Source organism: Tenrec ecaudatus, chromosome 9, assembly GCF_050624435.1.
Source record: "Tenrec ecaudatus isolate mTenEca1 chromosome 9, mTenEca1.hap1, whole genome shotgun sequence".
Taxonomy (NCBI): Eukaryota; Metazoa; Chordata; class Mammalia; order Afrosoricida; family Tenrecidae; genus Tenrec; species Tenrec ecaudatus.
The window spans coordinates 57,187,668-57,213,586 of NC_134538.1; the positions used below are offsets into that span (position 1 = coordinate 57,187,668).

A 25,919-nucleotide genomic window follows, 5' to 3' on the forward strand; every position below is an offset into this window, starting at 1 on the left:
TCATCTTCCAAATTCACTCTGTTAATTGCAACTGTAGAATTCATACGTTGTATTTCTTTTAGAAAAGCAGAACACCTGCTCTTTTTTGACTTTTTATAGGTTTTCTCTATTTAGGTAAGATGCACTAAAGATTACCTTCCTATTATTAAACTCAAAGTTAACTGGCTAGGGATCTTCATTATATATGTGAAAAATCTCATATAATGAGTGCTGACCCCTACACTCACATGTAGCGTAATCGTGGGAGGGATATTGAATATATTCATAGCTCCCATCATTACATACTCAAAGAGACTGAATTCTATGAGCGTGTTCATTAGAATGTGGTAATCATGTGGACATTGTAGAATTCTGCCTGCCCTGTTGTTGTGTTTGGTGCTATCAATGCAGTTCCAGTTCATAGTAACCCTGTGTGCAACAGAGTGAGATAATCTCTGTCTGGCCCTCTGCCACCTTCAGAGTCATTATGAGTCAGCCCCTTATTGCAACCACTGTGTCAGTCCTTCTCATTGATGACCTTCCTCTTTTTTGCTGACTCTATTTTACCAAGCATGATATATTTCTCCAGGTACTTGTCTTTCCTGATAACATATCCAAAGTACTTGAGACAAAGTCTCACCATGCTTGCCTTCTAAGAAGAATTCTAGCTATACTTCTTCCAAGGCAGATTTGTTTGTTCTAGAAGTCCATGGTACTTTCAATATTCTTTGCAGTATAATAATTAACTGCACCCGTTCTTCTTCAGTCTTCTGTATGCATTGTCCAGCTTTCACATGCATTTGGGATGATTAAAAATACTAAGGCACACAAGTCCTCAAAGTGACATCTTTACACTTTAGCATTTTTCTATCATATTTACCTTTTACTAAGATTTTCTGTTTTCTTTTTCTTAATATCTTTTAAAGATCAGAAGTTTCTAACTTTTAAAAATCATTTTATTGGGGGCTCATACAACTCTTATCACAAATACATACATACATACATACATTGCATCAAGCACATTTATACATTTGTTGCCATCATCATTCTCAAAACATTTGCTTTCTACTTGTGCCCATGTTATCAGCTCCTCATTTTTCCCATCCCTCCCTTCTCCCCACTCCCTCATGAACCCTTGATAATTTATAAATTATTATTGTGTAATTGTTCAATTATTTGATTGCTATTTCCATGAACTTGATTCTGTTTCCAAGTAAAATATTTACCATAGTATACAATATTACTATGAACCATGTCAAGTAAATATATCATTTAAATAAAATCTTATTCTTTGATATTTCATAGAGCTTATGAAAATGTTCCTTGGGACAAAATGCTACCACCAAAAATTGACCCAGGAGAAACTACAGTGGAAAAAGCCGCTGACCTTGTATCACAGAATTTTACATTGAAAAGATATGAAGGATTACCAGCAATAACTCAGGTCGGTGAACATTCCTAAGTAACAACTTATTATTTTTGTTACTGAACTGCACCCCAAAACTTTGTTTAGTCACACTAACACTTATTGTTAGCATATATATATATATATATATATATACGCACACATATACATAGAGAGCAGAGGCATTCACATTATATGATGGTATATAAAAATATTACTACAAATATACAGAAAATAAATGTATCAAAATTTGAAGCTAAGCTATTGCTTCTTGACTTATTTCCATGTAGGTCTATACATTTCTGAAGGTGGTATTTCAATTTCTCTAAACTTTGCCTGAAAAACATTGTGTTTTTTCATTTACACCACATCAAAGTGACAGTTTTGGAGTCTTCAAGGAACTTGAATTGCGTTCCTTTTAAATAGTCTTTGAATTTGGCAAGCAAAAATAATTCTAAAGAGACACTATCTGAAGGGGCTTTAAGGTAGATGGGGTAAGTTTCCCAGTGAGATTTTCATAGGACATTCTTTGCAATCCCCAAAGAATGAGCAGGTGCATGGCCATGATGGAAAAAAAATTCCTTGATGAAAATTTCCTGGCCATTTTCTCATCAATGCCATTTTCAGTGTAGGTCAACAAGCAACCATCTATCTCAGAAACAACAAAGCCCACATGTAACCATGAGGTGAAGAAGGGACCAGGTATCAGGCATCAAGGAACAAAAACTTATATCAGTGTGTGCCCACCTTCCTGATATGATCACTGAAGACAACAATTGTGTTCATAAGCAAATGTGAAGAAAGCTGATTGTGCCCAGATATCAAAAGATACAGCATCTGGGGTCTCAAAGATTTGAAGATAAACAAGCGGTCATCTAGCTCAGACAGAAGCAACAAAACCCACAAGGAAGAAGCACACCAGCCTGTGTGACCACAAGATGTCAAGGGGATTAGGTATCAGGTATCAAAGAACAAAAAATCATATCATTGTGAATGAGGGGGAGTGCAGAATGGAGACCCAAAGCCAATCTGTAGGCAACTGGACATCCCCTTACAGAAGGGTTGCAGGGAGAAGACAAGCCAGTCAGGGTACAGGGTAGCAATGATGAAACATACAACTTTTCTCTAGTTCTTAAATGCTTCCTCCCTCCTTCTGTCATGACTCCAATTCTACCTTACAAATCTGGCTAGACCAGAGGATGTACACTGTTATAGATAGAAACTGGAAACACAGGGAATCCAGGGCGGTTGAACCAGTGTTGAGAGTGGTGATACCGGGAGGGTGGAGGGAAGGCGGGGTAGAAAGGGAGAACCAATTACAAGGATCTACATGTAACCTCCTCCTGGGGGACGGACAACAGAAACGTGGGTGAAGAGAGACGTCAGACAGTGTAAGATATGACAAAACAATTATAAATTATCAAGGGTTCTCGAGGGAGGGGGGAACAGGGAGAGAGAAAAAATGAGCTGATACCAAGGGCTCAAGTAGAAAGCAAATGTTTTGAGAATGCTGATGGCAACATATGAACAAAAGTGCTTGACACAATGGATGGATGTATGGATTGTGATAAGAGTTGTATGAGCCCCCAATAAAATTATTTTAAAAAGAAAAGAAACCCCACAATGGGGTCACGATAAGTGAGCATTGACTCAATGGAAGTGAGTTTGGATTTGTTTCAGAGTTCTATACCAAAGTATCCCATCAATAAACTCACTCTTACTGTTCAAACCTGAAAAAAAAATTTCTCCAGAAGCCTCTGTCATTATCCTGTGTCCTGTGAGAAAATCTATCAAGATTACACATTTAGGATCCTAAAAAAAAAGTCATTATACCTTCTGAGTGGATGACTCTCTCTTGAATTTAACTCTCTGTTTAGCTAGGATCTTTTTTCATTTTTAAAGACACCCCAAGATGCACACTGCTACAGATAAGAGCCTGCACCATAGGGAGACCATGTTAGATAAACCCTTCAGGGCCAACAAAGAGAGTAGTGATGCCAGGAGGATTGGCGGAGGGTGGGGGCAGGAGGGGAGAACCTTTCACAAATCAATCTAAAACCCCCTACCAGGGGGACGAATAGCGGAAAAGTGGGTGAGGTGTGATGGAGCACAATGTAAGATATAGGGGAAAAATCAATAACTTGTCAAAAGTTTGTGAGGAAGGGTGGGTAGGTAGGCAGGGGAGAGAAGGGGAAGAAATGGAGAGCAAATATCAGGGGCTCAAGTGGGAAGAGAAGGCTTTGAAAATGATGATAACAGCATGTGTGCAAATGTGCCTGACACACTGGAGGAATGTATGGATTGTGATAAGAGCTGTAAAGGCCCCCAATAAAAGTATTTAAAATTTTTTAAGTGTCTAAGGCATGTATATTACTGGGAAAACTTGTCTGCAGTCACCCACTGGGCACAGAGACAGATTTAAACACATCTTGTTTGAAATAAGCCCATGCATGTAATTGTGGTTATAATAGTTTTATTTGTCATCTTATATCTGTAATAATAAAATTCATTGATGATTGTGAATATACTGATATCATATTGAAAATGTGCATTAACTATTTAAGGCTATATGGTTCTCAAAAGTAATTGAGCAGCTTATCATTAAGTACAGAGAAGAAATGACTGTGTTTATTTTTTAAATTGTAGCAGTAAATAATGAAGACAAGGAAGATGATTCCACCAGAGAACTTGTATATTGAATAGTTCTTGAAATTAAATATAGGATTTAGCTTTACCGTGTTCAAACCAAAATGGGAATTCCATACCTCTTATTATGTAACAGACTAACTCATACCATGTGATCAGATAATGTGACCATTCTTTTCACCACGGAACACCTAGAGTTCTAGATGATTCTGGATTGTTGTATTGTCAGTGCAGGACTAATAGAGTCACTATGAATTGGAATCAATACAATGACAGTGAATGAAATCAACACTTCAGCCAGAACTATTTTTCTAACGTTTGAGTCTCTTTTTCTTAGTTCCACTGATTAAAATACACCATTAAGAGAATAATGAAGTCCATAATCTTGACAATCATAGTCCCAATCTTCCATTATTTGCCCACAGCCTTCTTTCTCCCAATATTTCTTCTTCTACTACTCTGCTGTCCAACATTACCTCTTACAATGCACTCTATCCTCTCTGTGCTGAAATCTCAGATCAAGTGTGCCAGGTTTCTTCAGTTCTCATCTTTGAAAATAACTGCATCACTTTCTGTAGCCTTCAGTCGCCTTCAGACTTCATTTAGACCTCACTTTTGACCACCGGAACTGGACTAGAGGTCCCTGCTACGTGCTTGCAAGCACCTTCTGTTTCTATGGATTTTCATTTTCACTCTTATCTCCTTCCCCCTGGACCCTTTCTCCTCCTCCAATTTCCCCACACCCTTGCCCTTCTCCTCCAATTTCCCCCTCTCTTTCTCTCTGCTCTATGTGTCCATTTAGGAACATCGGTGGCATATAGGTTATGTATTGGACTGCTAATCACAAGTCAGCAATTTGAAACCACCAGCTGCTATGAGAGAGAGATGAGGCTTTATAATTCCATAAAGAGTTATGGCCTCAGAAACTCACAGGGCAATGCCAGTCTGTTCTGTAGGTTCACTATGAGTCAGAATTGACTCAATAACAGGGAGTTTTTTGTTTTTGTTTTATGTATCTATTTTGTAGTCTGGGTAAATCCTTTAATTACTTTGCATAATAAAATTTCTTATACGTAAACAAGTTATATTGAAATTAAGTTCTAAACCAGACCTTTAATCAGAACATAAGCCCAAGGTGTAAAGAAAGTTATATTTTAAAAATTACTCAGCTCTAAATGTTTTAAATGACAACGAGAGAAGCATAAATGCATACAAAGACTTTTAAGCCCATAAGTTTCACATAGAAATTAAACAAAAAATATGCATGGTTGTTTGTAACCATTTTTTAAATTTTCTAAAATATTTTAATATCTTGTGAAAGTTCATCATTTCATCGTTGTTAGGTGACGTTGAGATGGTCCTGGTCCATAGTGACTCTGTGTTCCACAAAACTGGACACTGCTTGGCTCTGTGCTGTGCTCACACTTGTTCCTATACCTAAGCCCGGTGTTGCAGTCACCGTATCAGTTCCTATCACTGATGTCCTTCCTCTTTTTCGCTGCCCCTCCGTTTTACCAACATGATGTTCTTTTCGAACAACTAGTTTCTCTGTCAGTATGTCCAAAGTATATAAGACAAAGTCTTGCCATCCTTTTCTCTAAGGAGCACCCCGGCTGTACTTCTTCTAAGACAGATCTGTGTGTCCTTTCAGCAGTCCATGGCACTTTTGATGCTCTCCTCCGGCACCACAATTTGAACGCATTGATTCTTCTTCCGTCTCCCTTATTCAATGTCCAACTTCCACTTGCATTTGAGGCAATAGAAAATACCATGGCTTGGATCAGATACAACTTAATCCTTAAAGTAACATCATTGCCTTGCAATACTATAAAGAGATCTTGTGCAACAGATTTACCTAGTCTTGGATCTCTTGACTTCTGCTTCCATGAGCATCTATTGTAGATCCAAGAAAGAAAAAATCCTTGAAAACTTCAAGCTCCTCTCCATTGATCATGATGATACTTAGTGGTCCAGTTGTGAGGATCTCGGTCTTTACATGGCCAGACTGAAAGCTGCAGTCCTTGATCTTCATACGCAAGTGCTTCAAGTCCTCCTCGCTTTCAGCAAGCAAGATTGTGTTGTTACTAAGCCTTCCTATAATCCTGATGCTATAGTCCTCATTTCATTACAAGTCTGAAATTTAATTTCCCTGATGTTATATTCCTCATTTCTAAAAGTCTGAAATTTAATTTCAGGCACCATGGCGTTAAAGTATGTTAGTGTAAACAGCCCCTTCCTAGGTAACGAGAGGTCCAAAGCTCAGAATCTGGGCTGAGCTTGGAAGAGGAAATTGGGGTTTCAGAGTATAGGCCAAAGTGTGTCCCCAATAAAAACTAAAGCCAGATCTTCCTAAGAGGCTTCTATATTTAGGAATTAGATAATAGTTCAGACTTTATATTAAACATTCTGACATTGATGGTCTGAGACCACAGCAGGGCAGAGAGCAGGGTGGCTTCAGTTGGAAGAACCTATTCCTACAGAGATATTTGGAATGGGTCAAGCTTGTCCTTTGTGCACAGAGCGTTGCTAAAGGTGCTGAAACGTATACACTGTAAATAATGAATTGTATATTCAATATCTGTCATTGGTTTTATTGATGATTTTAGACGGTTGGTGGAATCTGGGACAGATCTCAAACAAGATCTTTCTTGGCACCAGCAAAACCAATTAACTTGTAAGTTTGCTCCCTAATATTCTCATTGATATATTTTTCACTATTATTTATAATTAAGTCTCAAATACTCTAGCCCATGGGATAGAGACAGGTAAGGAGCATATTCTCTGTTGGAGGGCACTCCAGAAACCTTGGACTTCTATTACTGGGTCTTGAAAAATTGCTCAAATCCCATTACTTAGTGCAGTCAGCTTTCTTTCATTTCCCCTTAACCCCCTTAAAATTTACACCATCAATCGTACCACAAATATTTTGAAATGGGAAGTGTTTATAAATAATTTTATGTGAGAAGTTATGTAATTAAGTTCATATTGAAAGAACTCAGAGCTACTTTTTATCAACTATTAACTTGTTATGTCTTTGGAAATGTCACTATTTGTTACTACTTTTTAAAATTTTTACCACAATCTACAAGCCCGATCATCATCTCTGGTCTTATTTTTATATATATGAATAATAAATTATATACTTTTAAAATGAGACATTACCAACAAAGTGGAAATCCCGCCTGTACTTTTCTCAAGCAAAGCCGTATTTCTCAGGATCATTACTATTCTGGATTTTACATTTGGTATTTTTGTGCATTTATGTAATCCTTTAAAACATATGTGCATTGCTAACCAATATATGTATTGTGTTCATGTCTCTAAACTCAACACAGGTGGTATCATACCTAGACTACACAATTACGTAATCTTTATCTGTATTGTCTTTGCAAAAGACATATAGGTTAAAAATCTGTATTTGTAGGTATTCATCATCTATGATTTATAGTCTAGATTCATCACAATTCGTTCAATCTCATAGTTAATTTATTGACTTGATTTTTGTTGTAATTAGAAACAATACTCCCATATTCCATGCACCCAAGTGTGAAGTTTTTATATATAAATATTTATGTCCAGAATTGTTGAGTCAAGAGATATATACTTTTTACATTCCTGATAATGCTACATTCTTGTACAAATTATTGGTAACAACAGTTTATCTCATCACTTTACATCCAGAACGTTCAGATTTTTAAATGCTAGTATGTTAGGTGCAAAATTACACTTTATTATGATTTTAACTTTCATTTAATAGATCACTACTGAGTATTTCTTGCAAGCTAATTTCTTATTTGAGTTTTCACTTCTATAACTTGATTGTGCATTTTGTCCTTTTTGCCACTGGGTTATCTTTTCTGTATTGATTATACAAAAGTTTTATGTTTATGAATTTAGATAATCCATTTTTTGTAATATGCACCAAAGTATATCTTACTACTCCAATGACTCATCTATTTTTATGGTATGTTTTATTGAATTGAAATTTTTACTTATAAAGTAGTCGAAGGTAATTTTTTCTTAACGTATGATCTAAGAATCCATTCTATTCATATAAATAATTGTCCTAAAATAATTTAATGAGCAAGTCAGAGGGATTTTTTGCTTAGTGTTGTGTTACAGCTAACATTTTATAAAAAATTAAATAGACTAGAATAGAGTCACCTGGAATTTACATAGAAATGTATATCTTCTAATAAATTACTGTAATCAATTACAAGGAATAGTTTGAGATTGACTCACAACAGAGAAGTCAGACACAAGTTGTCCAGGAAGAGGTTATTCCTTCTTTTACGAACTAGAATCTCTTGTGATTTTGTGGCTTTGTCTTAGTCAATTTATTCATCACCTCAATGGTAAGGTTAGTGCTATACATTTTATTTTATATTCACATGCTTGCAAAACAATATGCAGGAGACTTTTGCCCCCAGTCAGCAAAATTAATGAGAATTTTTACTACAGTTAAGTAATGAGAAATATTATCAAGGATTCCTATTTGGAATCTTTGACAGTTCACCATTTTAATAAAACTAACCTGATTGCCCATAAAATGAATTTTGCTATTAGATAAAAAATGATAAAGGAATGGAGAAATATAAAGCCACCAACAAGTTTGACTACTGGGTTTGGAAATGTGAATATTGACAAGATTGAAAAGAATAATGAGATTTGTCGGCAGCAAACTTACAGTTTATTGGGCCATATTCGAAAAATAGTAAGCAAATGGCTTTTTATAAAGATTATATAAAATAATGGTTCTATCAAAATGTAAAATAATCCAAAATAACTAATAGATCTTCACATAAAACTGAATGCACTCATCTAAATGAAATATTAAAACATTCAAAAACTTCAAGATCCTTATAAAAATTAGTGAGTTCAAATTGTTAATATTCCAAAGCAGTATTTTGAAATGGATAAATGTGTAGACTTATTGGGACTAATCTTGTCAATATGAGATTTACATTGATATGGTAAAAAAGAAAGTAGCACACCCAGATGCTAATCTTTAAAACTCCAGGTGATCTTGGAGACTTACAGGGGCAGTTCTCCCTTGTCTTATAGTGTGGCCATGACATAGTTGTGACTTGATGGCAGTGTAATTGATGCCCAGAAGATTATTGATAATATTCTGTAACATAAAATGGCAATGATGTGTCTAAGGTGAACAAGAGACATATATAACCATAGGTGCATGAATGGATTTGGGGTGTGCATTTTGTTCTAGCCGTAATCTAAGAAAAATTCATTCTTATGACTTAGCCCTCATTGGTGCTCCACCTCATGAGCACATATGGTTGCTATATTAAAGTGTGGTGAAGAAATGGGATGGTACCCACCAATCACAAAGAGTAGTGTCAGGGGTCTTAAGGACTTGTTTTCAAAAAGCAGCCATCTAAGTGAGGTGTCAACTAAGTCCACATGGAGAAAGCACACCAGCTTCTGTGACCCAAGGATTATAAATAATATAATCCAAATCTAAAGGAGGGAATGGCATCAGAACCTACATTGTTACCACCTGGTTTGTAGAAAGCACACAGAAAATAAGTCAAATAAAATAAAATAAAACCCCAGTTGATATAGAGTCACTATATAGTTTTGTTCTCTTGTGAGCAATCAGGTGCTAAATTATGAGGAATCGGGTGGTAGATTAAAAGCAACATGCCTCAATCAGTACTACCATAACTGAAATTTCATCCTGGAACCTGTCTCTAAGAATATTTTGTTCCCAGGAGTCCACATAAATATAGGGAGATGTCGGACAGTGTAAGGCATGACAAAATAATAATAATTTATAAATTATTGAGGGTTTATGAGGGAAAGGTGAATGGGGAGGGAGGGAAAATGAGGAGCTGATTCCAAGGTTCTCAAGTAGAAAGCAAAACTTTTAGAATGATGATGGCAACAAATGTACAAATGTGCTTGACACAATGGATGAATTATGGATTGTGATAAGATTTGCATGAGCACCCAATAAAATTATTTTTAAAAAATCTATGGATAAGTGTTTTTAGGAACTTTAATCATTACCCTCAGGTGCCTTGATAATGCATATAATTTGGGAGATCAAACAAAGTGGCACCACAGAAAAAAAGGCCCGGCCATCTGCTTCCATAAAGATTAGCACTAATAACCCTACTGAATGATTCTACTTTGTAACACAGTGAATGCTTATCTGTTGGAATTGACTCAATGACCATGAGTTGCTTTGTTTTTTCTTTAATTCATAATTGCTAAAACCAATAAATAACAAGTTAACAAATAATGAGAAAAACAAATAGCAATACACTCAAACAATAAAAAAGTAACAAATTTGATGTAAAACATGGCTTGTGGGGAAAAGTTGTTTGCTCCATAGGCAAACAAGACAGGACCACCACCTTCCACGGTTCATGGCCCAGGGAAGAAAGCTGATGACTCAGCCATGGGAGCTGATGAAACAATGACTGGCCTGACTCTCCACCTGAGATAAAACGGACACTGGTCTCCTGCTCCCTGACTAAAGTTGCAGAAGGCAGTGGTCTGAAATCTTATCAGTTACTTCATGTTCCCAGCCTCATCCTTTCATCCTCTCTGTGAATAATTTGGCTGATGTGTTAATGCTTTTGTGCAAACCTTCAAATTGTGCGTTGTCCCTTTGTGTAAAACCTGTCACTGGTTTTAGGCTATGTGCAGGGAATGTATTTAAGCCTGCCTCTAATTAAGATTGGTACCCTAGAGTGTCTATACTGCAGAGAACCCGGCACTCCGACTGCATCTATCCTTTATTTTATCTATAAGTTTTCTCATTGCAGATTGCACCCCTCTTGAACCCATGAGTAATGTAAGAGATAAGAGTCAGTCTCTACGTTATCTTACAATGGATGAATCTCTAAGTGCATATTTTCAAAATGCATGAAGCCAATCCTGAGAGGCTAATAACTGAATGACTCCATTTATATTATATTCTGAAAAAGGCAAAAATATAGGAATAAAAATCAGATCAGCAGTTGTCAGTTTAGAGACAGGTGGGGTGTTACAAAAGACCATTAAAAGAAATATTTAGGGTGATAATATGACATGATTTAATAGCAGTGCATACTGCAATGAATAAATTTTACTAAATGTAAAGAAAATAAAAAAGCATACAAAGATGGTTACGAATCCAGAATGGTGAAAAATGAATATTAAAAATAAATTACATAACTACACCTAAGTGTGGGGCTGGGGGTGGATCTAACCAAAATGGGGAGAGTATTTCAAGTAGATACTGAATGTAAATAGAACTGAGTCCACTATTCCATGGAAGAAGCGCCCCACACTGTGTGATCCAAGGATTGTGAATGACAAAATTCAAATTCGAAGCGGGGAATGGTATCAGAGCTTAAATTGTGAACATTTGGGTTTTGGAAGGCTGTGGATGACTGTGGGAGCCAAAATCCATTTGCAGGGTCCACACATGGAGGAAGCCTCCAGTGAATTCCCTCTGGCCAGAGATGTGGGAATCCTTGCTGTCGTGCAGAGTGCAGTGCTTTTCTTTTGTCTTCAATATTTTTTCTGTGTTTTTCTGTATCTGAAATCCAGGTTGGGTAGAGCTATAAAGACACTGACTACGTGATTGTTTCTTGAAGGGGTGTGGTGGGAAGTTTAAGGGGAAGCAGAGAGCTGAGGACTCTGGGTACAAGAGGGAAGTAAATGTTCTAAAGTTGATTGTGGAGAAGATTGTACAGCTCTTATTAGTATAATTGAACCCGTAAAGTATATATATTTAAAACAAAATTTAAAAGAACTGCAAATACTATACTCTATTTGGATTTTTTCCCTCTCTCAAAGACTTGAGTTGGCAATTATGAAACAACTTAAACTCCATATACTAGTGCTGAAGAAAACAAGTAAATCTTTATGGATCAGGGGAGCCACGTTTCGCTGAAGAAGTTGCAGTTTAGAGGAAAGGCTTGGAGAACTTCATAGAGTAGGAAACGTAATATGAACTTTAATGTATATTGATAAATAGATATGAAAATATATAGATTATATAGGAACATATACAGTTATGGGCCAAAAAGTACTGCTACTAGCATTTCAGTTCATATATGCATGGGATTTTTTTCGAACCACACATGTTTAAGCGTGTCTCTGTGACCAGTGAATGGCTACAGACAAGTTCTCTGTTATATACTTGTGTTAGTCTTGTTGAGAAGTCCTAGTGACTCCCATGTTGATGTTTTTGTGTAATGAAAATGTCTATGTTTTTCTAACTCTACTTTTTGACGAACTCTTGTAGATAGCTGCTTTCATATGCATACATATATCCCTACCTGTCTCTACTAAGAGGGTCTAGGAGTGACACCTCGGTGGCCACAATATACTTAGTGTTCAAATTTGGGTTTATAATACCCCTCTCCAATAAAAAGAACCAATGCTCCTTAGAATAATAGCTGATTCTAGGGATGGAACAGAAAAAATACAAGATTAATCAGGAGAACCTTGCGGTACTACAATTGTGATATTGAGGCCATTATTAAACTGTTGAGGTGATAGCCCCCTCATGGCAATGAAGATGGATAATCAGTGAGATCCACCCAGATGTTAAAATTCTTTTTCTAAGACAATTAGTGGTTCACTTTTGACAAATACCATATTTCCCATAATAAAACAAGACTACAGCCAAAGAAAAATGCAAGAAGAAGGGTATTAAACAAGATCTAATTATAATTGAAAGTCAACAAAGAGACCTCTTCTGTTTGTCAATAGGGAAGGAGCCCTTGGGACGTAGTGGGTTAAGCACTGAGTTGGTAACACATAAGGGCATCATTTTAAACCCCATGAAGCTATAAGGTCCTATAAGGTCTCCATGAGTTGGAATGAACTTGACGGGAGTGGATCAATATTCTGCTTATGATTTTCATCACTTAAAATTTGCATCTTTAAATTATTTTTCTTTGAAGTTTAACACTTTAGAAGACAAGTTACTGTAAGAAATATACTTTGATTTTTAATTATTTGTTTTAAGTACTGTGGTTATTTATGCTCATTAAGAAAATATCACTAACCCAATGATCTGTATTTTTCCTAAGTGTAAGTTCAAGTACTAGAAGCAAGTACATTCCTTTCTATACGTAAGTAGTGTTTATAATTTTTTAAATGTTATATTTACATCCAAAGTGTATTTCCTGTCTGTTCACACATGTTGTAGTTCACTTTTTAAAATATTATATGGATCTAGAGTTCTAAAATTTTCCTATATAACACTGGGAATTTCATCAAAGTTTTGTTTAAACTTTTGACAAAAGACAGGGAGAGTAATATTTTTCTGTTTTCCTGAATTGACTATTTTATTAAATAGAAAACTAAAATTTTACCACTATTGGACCTTGCCAATCAGAAACTTGAAGCAAAATATATGATATGCTCACTAACACTGAAGTATGGATAATGTATTATCTTATTTTCTAACTTGAAATCAAAATTGTTATGGATAAAAAAAGCAGTCAGCATTTTGGAACACTCCACTCTGCTTCAGATTTAAGACTAACTTTGGAATAAAGACCTATAAAACAAAAGCGGGGTCTAGGCATTTAATGTCCTAGACTCATTATTAATGCCTTTTCTTTAGCACCCTAAAGTTGATAAGATTTCTAAGGAGCCTCAGAATTGCCTCTAGAATACCTTCTCTTTGGCAGAGATGGACTCATCTGCCAGGGTCTCTTTTTAACTCCTGAAGTCATTTTGTTTAGTATCTAGGCCCCCATCCCTTTCCCAGTCTTCTGTCTCTGTTGAATTCTTATTAGCTCGTATTAGCTTATTAGACAACACTTGTAAGTCTCTGCTTATCCCAGAGTTTCCTCTCAGGCTCCCTAAATGGAACATCTGGGCTGCACAAACAACCTGCTTATTTGCTCAGTGGTTTCTTGTACTTTAGTGAAAACTTGATAAAATCCTGGATGTTTTTACTCAAAGAAGAGAAAAATCACCATTTTTTTCTTCCAAAAAGATAGAATTGTTCCTTCATTCAGCCTCATTTGAGAGAAAAGTTTGCTTTTGCATTTTGAACTTTGTTTTAGTTTTACAATGCATATTTCTATTGAAAGTTAGAGTGCTGTTCTACTATTGTCTTATAAGCCAACATATATCTCCTATCTTTTCACAAAACAGTGGTTGCGTAGAGTCTACAAATGCTGATGATGTGGACAATCCCTTTGGAGATTTGACATCTCTAACCAAACCTCGGAAATCTAAACCCCTGTATACAAGCACAAGTTGGTGAGTAACCTTCATAAATATTGCCTGTATTTTTCTTACGTATGAAAGATGATGATTGACTTTATTACAAATGAAGATACACGAAACAGCAGGCTACTGAGCCCGAGGAGAAAGATTCCTGCTTCGTGAAAGAAGCACAGTGAAAAGGGAGTCGAGCCTAAGGATCGATATATAACCCCCTCCCAGGGGGATGAACAACAGGAACGTGGGTGAAGGGTGACAGAGGATGATCTAAGATATAGAAATAGTAATCTATAACTTATCAAGCGTTCATGAGGGAAGAAGGGAGGGAGGGTGGGGTAGGGAGGGAGAAAAAAATGAGCTGATACCAAGAGATCAAGTAGAAATAAAATGCTTTGAAAATGATGGCAACATATTTACAGATATGCTTGACACAGTGGATGAGATATAAGAGCTCCTATTAAAAGTGTTTAATAAAAAAAGAGAAAGAAAAAAAGAGAAAGAATTGCCATGTCACAAAAGCAATTACAGTTTTAGAGACTGGCTTACCTGTGAGTCTTGGGCAAGTCACTTCACATCAGTGGTCTTCATTTCTTCATCTGGAATCTGTAGAGAAAAATTCCACCAAGCATGGTAACAAAGGGATCAAATGTTTGTAAAGCACTGAGACATGGCTGACCAATAACTGATAGTTGGTAAAGTGGTTCAAACGTGTTTTTATTTTTTCCCCACAAACAAGGTAAGTGTTTTAAGTGTTACGGTTTGGCTTCCCAGAATATCTCCCTACTTAGTTGGCATGTATAGTCCAGTAGCCATGAAAGACAAGTGTGGTCAGAGGCAACAGAAAGATTAGAAGGCACTAGATATTCAAGGCTGAGGAAGGGCCTCTTCAGTACTACCATTGAATATATTTGGATTCATCACAACTGTCTTTATAACTTTTGTTTTGCCAAAGGGGAGACTGATGACAAAAGAGAAAAAATGGCTTCCATGAACTAAACTAAAGAAAAATGCAGGCTGCAAATGTGCTGTCTCGAATGATTCTCTAATGGGGTTCAGGAAATGCTACAAGTTAATGAAGCACTGGAAGCACTCACTCATCTGAGCCAGGAAATTTGGAATACAGCTACTTAGCCAAGTGACTGAAAGAGATCCATATTTGTACCCATTCCAAAGAAAGGTAACCCAAGAAAATGCCCAAGTGGTAGAACAATATCGTTAATATCATGCAAGTAAAACTTTGCTGAAGATCTTCTGACAGCCCTTGCAGGAGTGCATTTGCAAGGAACTGTTTCCAGAGGGGCAGGGTGAATTCGGAAGAGAACATGGGACATAGGCTATCACAGCTGATGCCAAAGGAATCTTGGCTGAAAGCCAAGAACACTAGAAAGATGTTTACTTGTGTTTTATTGACTTAGAAAGGTATTCAACTATGTGCTAGCCTGGGGAAAATAGAACTTTCCAGAACACTACCTTGTGCTCTGAGAAAACTGTACATAGATCAAGAAGCAGTTGTGTGAATAGAGCAAGGGCCTGGATTAAAAATCAGGAATTGTCTCTATCCATCCACTCCTGTGCTTAATAAACTAGGGAACCTAACATAAACCATAAAAAACAAAATAGAACAGAAATAATACTATAGAGATAAAAATAAAGAGTAAGAAAAACCACCAGAAATATATTCTAAAAGTTGATGGTGTTGGAAAAGAATATTGAAAATAGCATGGTTGTGCGATCACGAGGTGCCAAAGGGACCAGGTATAAGGCATCATGCAAAAAAAAAAAAAAAGAATATATATACATATATATATGTATATATATACCATAGTGAATGAAGGGGGAAGTGCAGAGTGGAGACCTGAGGCCCATTTGTCGGCCACTGGAGATCCCCTCACAGAGGGGTTTAGGAGAGGAGATGGGTCAGTCAGGGTGCGATGTAGTACCGATGAAGAACACAGCTTTCCCCCAGATCCTGGATGCTTCCTTCCCCCAACTACCATGATCCGAATTCTACCTTGCAGTACTGGATAGGGCAGAGGTTGTAGACTGGTGCATATGGGAGCTGGAGGCACAGGGAACCCAGGGTGGACGATACCTTCAGGACCAGGGGTGTGAGGGGCGATGCTGGGAGAGTGGAGGGTGAGTGGGTTGGAAAGGGGGAACTGATTACAAGGATCCACATGTGACCTCCTCCCTGGGAGATGGACAGGAGAGAAGGGGGTGAAGGGAGACTCCGGATAGGGCAAGATATGACAAAATAACAACCTAAAAATTATCAAGGGCTCATGAGGGAGGGGGGAGCGGGGAGGGAGGGGAAAATAAAAAGATGACCTGATGCAGAGGGCTTAAGTGGAGAGCAAATTCTTTGAGAATGATTAGGGCAAAGAATGTACGGATGTGCTTTATACAATTGATGTATGTATATGTATGGATTGTGATGAGAGTTGTATGAGCCCCTGATAAAATGTAAAATAAAAAAGGAAGTAAAAGATAAAGAAAGAAACGTTGAGGTACAATGAAAAAAAAGAAAGAAAATAGCATGGTCTGTGAAAAGAACAAACGAATCTGTCTCCGAAGATGTACAGCCAGAACGCTCCTTAGAGGCCGGTAGGGCAAGACTTCCTCTTACATACTTTGCACATGTTATCAGTAGACCCTAGTCCCTGGAGAAGGACGTTGGTATGGCACTTGGTAAAGTCAAAGGACAGCAAAAAGAGGCAGGACCTCAACAGTGCCTGCAAACATAGACTCAAACACAAAGACAATTGTGAGGTTGGAGCACTACCAGGCAGTGTCTTATTCTGTTGTATGCAGGGTCACTAGGAGTCAGATCTGACTCAATGGCAGACAACAACAGCAAGAGCTTAAGGGATCAGACTTTAAGTCCTGCTCCCCCTTCATTATTTATGAGCAAACTAATATCATGGACATCACCATCAGTTTCCATAATGATGAACAAACATTGCAGAAGTTTCCCTGCAAGATTGTAATGAATTGTGAGATTTTTAATGTGCACTATTTTCTATTTAAAATGAAAAATATTATGCCCATGAGCTTCTTTCTAAACTGATATAGTCCATCATTTGCTAAGTGCCCTATATAACTTAATTTTTATGTAATCATATTTATTATGATTATCTAGTTCTTTTTCATTTAAACTATAAAATATATATCAAAAGTAGCTTTTATTTTAATATTAAAATATTTATTTTTAATGTTATTTTGTAACCTACAAATAGTTATCTACAGTAGCCTAGATACTTTAATAAGAATAGTAAATAAAATTGAAGAGAGAAAAGGGATTTGCTGTCAAATAACTTAAAATTTAGGAGACTAGATAAGCTATTTGTGTACTAATCATAATATGATGAAGCAGAATGAAATAAAACGTTATAAAATTTTAGTTTCACCCATAGGACTTAAAAACTGGTATTTAAGCTGAGTCCCGAGAAAGGTATGTTGGTATGTCTTTTCTGTGAATTTGAAAAGTAAATTATTGCTATTAAACATACTTTTGTTTGATGTCATAGCATCAGTGTAGACTAAAAGAGACTCTCTGTACAACAAAACAAAGCACTGCTGGGTTCTAGCCATTCCCACAGTCATTGCTCTTTGAGTTCATGGTCTGTCTTCTTGAAAGGGTTCCTCTTTTCCACTAACCTGCGGCAATTCACCTTACTTCTAAAGAGAATCCAGCTATACGTTTCAAATAAAGATTTGCTCATTCTTCTGGCAGTCCATGATCTATTAAGTATTCCTCAGTGTTCTTCAAACGCATCAATTCTTCTTTGATCTTCCTTATTCATTGTCGAGCTTCTGCATGACTATGGGATGGTTGAAAATACCCTGGCTTGTGCCAGGCACACCGTAGTCTTCAAAGTAATATCTTTGCTCTTTAACACTTTAAAGAGGTATTCTGCAAATTCATCCAATGCAATGCATCATTTGATTTCTTGACTAATACTTTCATGAGTGATTAAGGCTTATGTCAAACAAAATCCTCAGTAGCTTTAATGTCTTTGTAATTTACCATAATGTTGTTTACTAGTCCAATTGGAGGATTTTTGTTCTCGTTGTACAGAGGTGTAATCATGCTGAAGACTAATGTTTCCTCCTCATCAGTTAGTATTTCAAGTCCTCTTTATTTTCAGCAGCCAAAGTCGTGTCCTTTGTATATCGCCTGTTAATGAATCTTCCTCCAGCCCTAATGCCATTGTCTTCTTCACATAGTAAACCATCATGTATTGAATAAATATGAATGAGGGATACAATCCTGATGGGCACCTTTCTAGATCCTAAACCATTTAATATACATCCTCTTGTTCTGTTTGAACAATTGCATGTTGCTTATGTACAGATTTGTCATGAGTACAATTAAGTATTCTGGAATTCACATTTTTACAATGTTATCTATAATATGTTATGATTCCTATAGCAGAATGCCTTTGCATAATTAATAAAACATAGGTAAACATTTCTCTGGCAAGATGCATCTAATGTCAGTATTGATATGTCACTCTACGTCATCTGAATCCATGGCAGTTTCATGTACATGTACTTCTACAACTATTAAAAATTTCTATTTAGCAAAATTTTACTTGTGTAAAATATTAAAAATAGTGCTTGATTATTTTCACATTCTGTTGAATCCCTGCTGGCACAGTGGTTATACTTTGAATTGTCAACCACAGGGTGAATCATTCAAAACTACCTGTCAATCTGAGAGAGAAAGACAGGACTTTCTACTCCTGTTTGGACTAATGATATTGAGCTTCTACATTGTTCTTTTCTACACATGTAGCCAATTAAATTACTATGTAATAAATCTGATGAGGTCCACATATGTAGTTGCTGTTTATGTTGCTGAAAAATTATATTTGCCATGAATAAATAGTTGGTCTTACAAAATTATATTATGTGATGTTCAGGGTCATTTCTATTATCAAGACTATATTTCCCAACTACTCTTCCTTATTGTTTGCTTTCAATTTTTGCATCATAATCATTAGTAATTATCAATGCAGCTTATTGACGGAATGTCAGAATGCAGAAATCGGTGGGAATAATCACTTCAATTTTGCCTTTATTGATTGGCCTGTAAATTGGAGTAGCATCATATGAACTGGTCTTCCTTGTAGACATATGGATATTATCCTGCTAACAAGAATTTTGTCCTTCACAGTGGATCATGGAGTGGTCTCTTTAACAGTCGGTGTGACACCACCACTCTTCACCTTGCCATCCCCATTAGATTAGAACATGTGATTTGCAATTGGAAACACTCCACACTGATCTAATTCAACCCTATCACGGCTATGACATTGATCTTTATATGTTCGGTTTCATTTGGAACACTTCTGATTTAACCAAGTTCATATCTCATACATTCCATATTTTTATTATTAATGGATAGTTGAAATCTTTTATTCTATTTTCACTTATGCCACTTCTATGCATGAAGGTCCCAAAAGTTTCACTCCTATAATGTCAGGTTGACGGTATTTTGAGGAGGCAACTCTTTTTCAGCGGCATTTTGAGTAGCTTTCCACCTGAGAAGCTCATCTTCTTGGGTTCTATCAGCCATGCCCTGCTGCTCTTGTTAAGGTGTTTCACTAATCTCACGTATTCTGATCACTAGATTGCAACCTCACTTTTCCTTGTCTGTCTAAGTGTGGAAGCTCTTTTGAAACCTGTCCACCATGAATGGCCCCACAAATATTTGAAATACTGGTCATAAAGCTTCCAGCATCACAAAAACATGCTGCCATCACAGTACAAGAAACTGACAGATGAGTGGTAGGCTATCTAACATAGTAAGTACAAAATATTTAAAGCAACTATTCGAAGATAAAACCAACTCTAAAATACTCTACAGGTATACTGATCCAACACATTTTCTCTTTGAAATGCATATTTGAATTTTGAAATACTTTACAAAATAATATTGTTTTGAAAATCAAAATGTATTCTTTTGGGTCACTCTAATAAGAGCAAAGGGTAGTCTGGAATAATTTAGCTTGAATAAATTTGATGTTACTTTGAAGACTAAGGTGTGCCTGATTCCAGCCATGGTATTTTCAGTTGTGTCATATGCATGTGAACGCTGGACATTGAAGGAAGACCAAAAAAGAATTGATAATATTTGAATTATGGTTCTGCCAAAGACTATTGAAAGTACCATGGACTAAAAGAACTAAAAAATCGGTTGTGGAAGCAGTACAGCTCCTTATAAGTGATAAGGGAGAGATTTTTGTCTCACATACTCTGAATATGTTATCAGGAGAGACCAGTCCTTGGAAAAGTGCATCGTGCTTGGCAAAGTAAAGAGGCAGGAAAAACGAGAAATAACCCAGGAAGGATTGACACCGTGGCCTCGAGCTTGACAACGGTGTGGATTGTGCGAGAGCAGCCGTGCTTCCTTCTGTTGCACACGGGGTCTCTGGGAGTTGGAGTTTCCTTGATGGTAACTAGAAACAATAAAATTGAAACGTATTACAAAGGTGTGAAATGGTGAGTGACTACTGGGAAAGAATGTAAGGCCTTAACTGCTCTTACTCAATTTGGGCACTAGAGGGCCTCTAAAGCCAACATGTTTATAGTTTGTTTTAAATTTTAACAGAATCTTAACTTTTTACATGAAAAAGTAGCTTTCCATTTTAATGAAATATTCATATATACAAAAATTAGATAGCTGTGTAATAATAGACAAAGGGAAATAATACATAAATGCCTGTGTACATCCCTGTGTAGCTACGGAAAACAGTTTTACTAGTATCTTCTAGATTGCCTCTACACCCTCCCAATCTCAGGGCTGCGCCACCCTTCATCCAGCCCAGGAGAAATCACTGTCAGACTTTGGCTTATTATTTATTCACTTGCTTTATAAATTCAGAGCGCATATCTGAATGTCTAAACAATATGTTGTGCAACTTGCACAATCCCACAGAGAACTAGAAAAGTAAGTACATACAATGTCATATGTATAAAGTTTAAAAAAAAGACACAGAAATACTGATTTTGTTCTCAAGAAGTACACCACCATTCTCTTTAGAAGTACATATGATTAAACATTATTTTCTAATTGTAAACTTTCTTTAAAAGAAATATCTTCATGATGTTATCATTAAAATTTCCTTCATGATTTATGCACTTAGTCATGGTGGTCAAGCCTGGCCATGTCCCCATTTCTTGAATGGAAACAATATTTCAGACACGTGTGGGTTGAGGTCACTGACTGCTGAGTTGAAATTTTTCCTATTGCTGAGATCACCAAATTTCCTCTCAGGTGGCCAATTTCCCTAATTAATTAATTTCACTCTTCTGTTCACCAGCTCATCTGATATGTCTAATGGTTTTTATTTTGATGGTTATTGTTATATATTTTTTAAGTTTGACATTTTATTGTTGAATATAAATATTATAAAGAGTACAGAATGTTCTGTAACAATATAAAACAATCATATTTCACACTCAAAATATATTATTATTAAACCTAGATTGTTAAGATTTAACATTAGCACATTATTTCCATCTGCCATATGCAAATTTTAGACTTATTTTGTGCATTTATATAACTATGTAAAAGCTTTTATTACACACTACATATAATATTTTTACCCCCCAGTATTACAGCATAAAGAGCACTGGTGGAATATTAGATGATGTGTGAGAAGCTAACTGCAGCCCACCAGCTGCTCCTCAGGAGGGTGATGAGGCCATCTGCTCCCATGAAGCTTTATAGAAACCTCACCTGGGGCACTCTGAGTCAGAATTGGCTCTGTGGTGATGGGTTTCTTTTTTTGTTTTGTTTTTTATTAAAACATAGTCTTCAGATGTTATTTTGAACTCATAAGTTTTTATTTCTGTAGATATACTATAATTAACTATTTCACAGAGACTATATGATAATAGTAAGTCAAAACATCACTAAAAAATCATAAAAACAACAGAATGATCAAAATGTGAAGCTATTGTTTCTCAACACATCCTCCATTGAAAGCTCTACTTTTCTGAAATCACTGTTTCCATCTCCAGCCATTTCCTGAAGAAATCTGTACTCGTGAACTGACACAACATCAAAATGGCAGTACTGACATCCCGGAGGGATTCAAATCATGTGGGTTGTTTTTTAGTTTTGGAACAAAAAGAAGGACAAAACCAGGGCTGTTGGGTGGATGACGTAAGGTGTTCCCGTGAAATTCTTGTACAACGGTTCTGACCGTTGCTGCTCCCCTCAAGGAATCAGTGAGCACATAGTCATGTTAAGAGGAAATTCCTTGGCACAATTTCCCAAAGCCTAAATCTCACCAATACAGTTTTCAGTTTTCTTAAAACATCTTGATAATAAGCCTTGCGATTTTCCTGTGTCCTCTGAGAAAATCTACCAAGAGTATACCTTTAGAATCCTAAAATACAGCTACCATAGTTTACATAAGCCAAGTCCTTACTAATATCTTTTTTCCCCCATAGTGTAGACAATGCAAAAATAAACAATCTCAAGCTCTGGTGGCATATTAAGTTTCCAGTTTGTCTGACAACCACAAGATCAGCAGTTCAAAACCATCAGTTGCTCTGTGAGAGAATGTGTTTTCTCATTGAGATCTAAAATATCTTTTATTCTGTTAAGAATACCCACTTTTGAAATGGTTATTTAGAGTTAAAGAAATAAAATGATCTAATGCACTTTCCATTGAAGTTTCTGATTTCTAACTTGAGACTAATTTAGGAACTAGGTGAACTCAAATTTTCTATTAGGTTCAATAGAAAATATCAAAGCTCAGGATAGTTGAAGAGCTTTTTCCTTCTTTCAGCAAACATGTGCTGAGCATTTACTCTCTTGGAGTAAATTGTATTCAGGAATATATTAAGATGAACTAATAATTTGATGAACTAAAAAAAGTTCATTTAAGGTTTCTCTTTAGTTTTCAAATCTGATTCTTTTTAAAATCCTCTTTAATCCGAAAGTGATTTCCTTTACTAGAAGTTAATTGACAGGATCCAGCAATTAGTTTTTATTCAGTGATTATTTTATAGATCCGTGTAGTGTCGAATGCTTTCCATTCATTAGTCATCAGTATAATTATTAATTTATATGTAGCAAGCAAGATGTGAAAATTTAGAATCAAAACTTATAATCCTTGTACTTTCTTAGGAAAACAAAGGCATCTACTGAAGAGATTTCTCTTTGGTCAGAGACTCTACAGTGTTGAGACACTGGGATGCTATATTAAAAATAGCTAGTCGAGATCTGGTGCTTCACTATAGCGGAAACCAAGACTGAGAGCAGAGTGGTCCAGGGAGTGGAAGATGATTAAAACATAAGTAGGTGAAGAACCCTTCAGGTTCTAAACCCATGTCTTCTCAGACATCGGTTTCTGCTTTTCCAAATGAGAGTGGTTTGTTTCTATGCACTGTGTTCTAAATTAAAATCTTCTCATTGAAGTAGCTCACAGAGTTTCATATATATTGTGCATTTACTTCAATGGTTTCTGTTAGGAAGCATTTGCTGCTGATGAGTAATTGTCCAAATGGCTCAACTGACAGCACCTAGTCCAAGTCTGAGGTGAAATGAGAGGGGGCCTCCAGTTACTGTGCTGTGTAGCAACTGAAAAAAAAAAAGCTGACCACAACCCAGGTTAAAGAGTAAAACTATAAATAGTAGTTCCTTACACTAACCCCACACTTCTGCCTTTCAGAGTACTTTCACATCTACGGCTCATTTGTTTTTTAAAATAGTGTGATAAGACCAGAGCTGTGGGAGCAAGTTCTACCCCCACTTTATAGAAGAGGAATCTGAAGTGATTTTTAGGAGTGAGAAAGAGGAGGCCAGAAATGTGCTTTCCTACCCCTAGCACTTGCCCTTCATTCACATGGAAATGCCATTTGCCTTTGGCAAGTAACCAGTTCTTGGGCTTCAGTGTCATTTACAATATAGATTTTAGTTTATTAAGGAACCCTGGTGATTTAGTTGGCTATGCATTGGACTGCTAGCCACCAGACCCTCAGTGAGAGAAAGACATGCTTTCTACTCTCATAAAGTGTTACAGTCTCAGAAACCCACAGGGTCCTTAACCTTGTCCCGTGAGGTCATCATGATTCAGAATCAAAAGACCTAACCTAAAGATACTAAGAATGAAAGAGGGAAATGTATATAGAAATACCAAATGATAATAATTATACACAATGCAATAAAACCAGATCTTCTCTATAATCATGGTGGAGGAGGGGATTCCTGGGATCACAAAGATAGCACATACATTTTGAGTTTGCCTTTTCTATAATTTGTACCAAAACATCCACTTAAGTTGTTTCATTGGTACCATTCCTTCAGATAAACTACTTTGATGTTCCCAAAATAAACATTAAAAATTTTTTTCTGAGCACAGTTTTGTGCCACAACCTGGCATTACTTCAGAGAAACGCGGTCCAAAGACTAAAAAGTCATTATAAAATAATTCTTGCCTTGTTTATCTTTTTCATTAAGCATAGAAACAATCAAGTTTAAAGCTTCCAAGTAGCCATCCTGAGTTCTCTGGAGCTTCTTCCGTCTCCCTCTGTTCTTGAGCGCTGCCTATCCCTGAAGTTAGGCCCTAACCCTTTCAGTCTCTTATTTCTCCTTCTGCTTTTGTCCCTCATTTGTCCGTTTGTTTTGCACACCACCCCTACTTGTGGCATTCTTTAATGAACCTACATTAAAAGTAGGCACTTTACCTCTCTAAGGTCAACACTCCCTCCAACAACCTGGTTAAGATGTACCTTTTCTGCCTATAGCCATCTTACTGGCTTTGTCTCTCAGTTTAAATGAATGGTGTTTGCCCCATTTGGCTTGATTCAACCTTTAGAGATGCTTTTGTTTTCAATTTAGACAGTCTTTAAAAGCTGTAGAAAGTCAGGTCTACTTGATTTCTGCCTAGAACTAGATCTGAAATAGAGCACCTTTCAAGAATAAAACAAAACAGCATGCCTTTTGCTGAGCAGTCAAGTTGCCCAGAGTAGAACTGCCCCATCGGGCTTCCAAGGCTGCATCTTTGCAGAAGCATAAACCCCGTCCTTCTCCCGTGGAGGAGCTGGTCCGCTCCACCTGCCGAGTACTTAGCGTGCCCCTGAGACTCAAGAGAAGAGTGAGTAGCTCTGATTTAAAAAGTCAGATTGTGGAATTGACCTGAACTTGTATTCACAACAGACAAATCCAAGAAGCTTCTGGTGAGGCTGAAGGCTGTGTATGTGTGAGCAGCAGGGGGATTTCCAATGCAACTTGATATCTTTGTCTCTGAAACCTAAAATTTCTGGTTCTTTGCAAAAGCAGCAGACTGTCGACCCAACAGTCAGACTGGATTTGAATCCATTTCTACTACTTAAGAGCTTGGTTATCTCTGGAAATGTTATTTTCTCTTTCTCAGGTCCCTCAATTATAACACAGAGATGCAGGCACTATCATACATGATTTTTGTGAAAATATATTGATTCCTGTAAGATATTAAGAAGGGTTTCTGGAACATAGTGCCCAGTGTTAGTCATGTTTGTAGTACAGAGTGGTGCTCTTGGCAGCTCACCCAGAAGTACTTTGGAAGAAAGTCCTGGCAATCTCATTCCAAACTCCATGGAATTCCAAAAAGCCATTGAACACCCATGTGAAGCACAGTTCTACCCTGACCCACCTGGTGTCACATGTAGAATACTCCATGGT

General features: G+C 36.7%; 1 protein-coding gene across 1 annotated transcript in view; it reads left to right on the forward strand.

Moving 5' to 3' along the window:
* SPMIP7 (sperm microtubule inner protein 7) overlaps positions 1-25,919 on the forward strand; it is a 99,956-nt gene that overhangs the window by 58,088 nt on the left and 15,949 nt on the right. The window contains exons 4-7 of the mRNA XM_075557315.1: positions 1,285-1,423; positions 6,637-6,704; positions 13,087-13,128; positions 14,165-14,272. Of these exons, the coding sequence (XP_075413430.1) occupies positions 1,285-1,423; positions 6,637-6,704; positions 13,087-13,128; positions 14,165-14,272 (357 nt within the window). The remainder of the gene's footprint in view (positions 1-1,284; positions 1,424-6,636; positions 6,705-13,086; positions 13,129-14,164; positions 14,273-25,919) is intronic.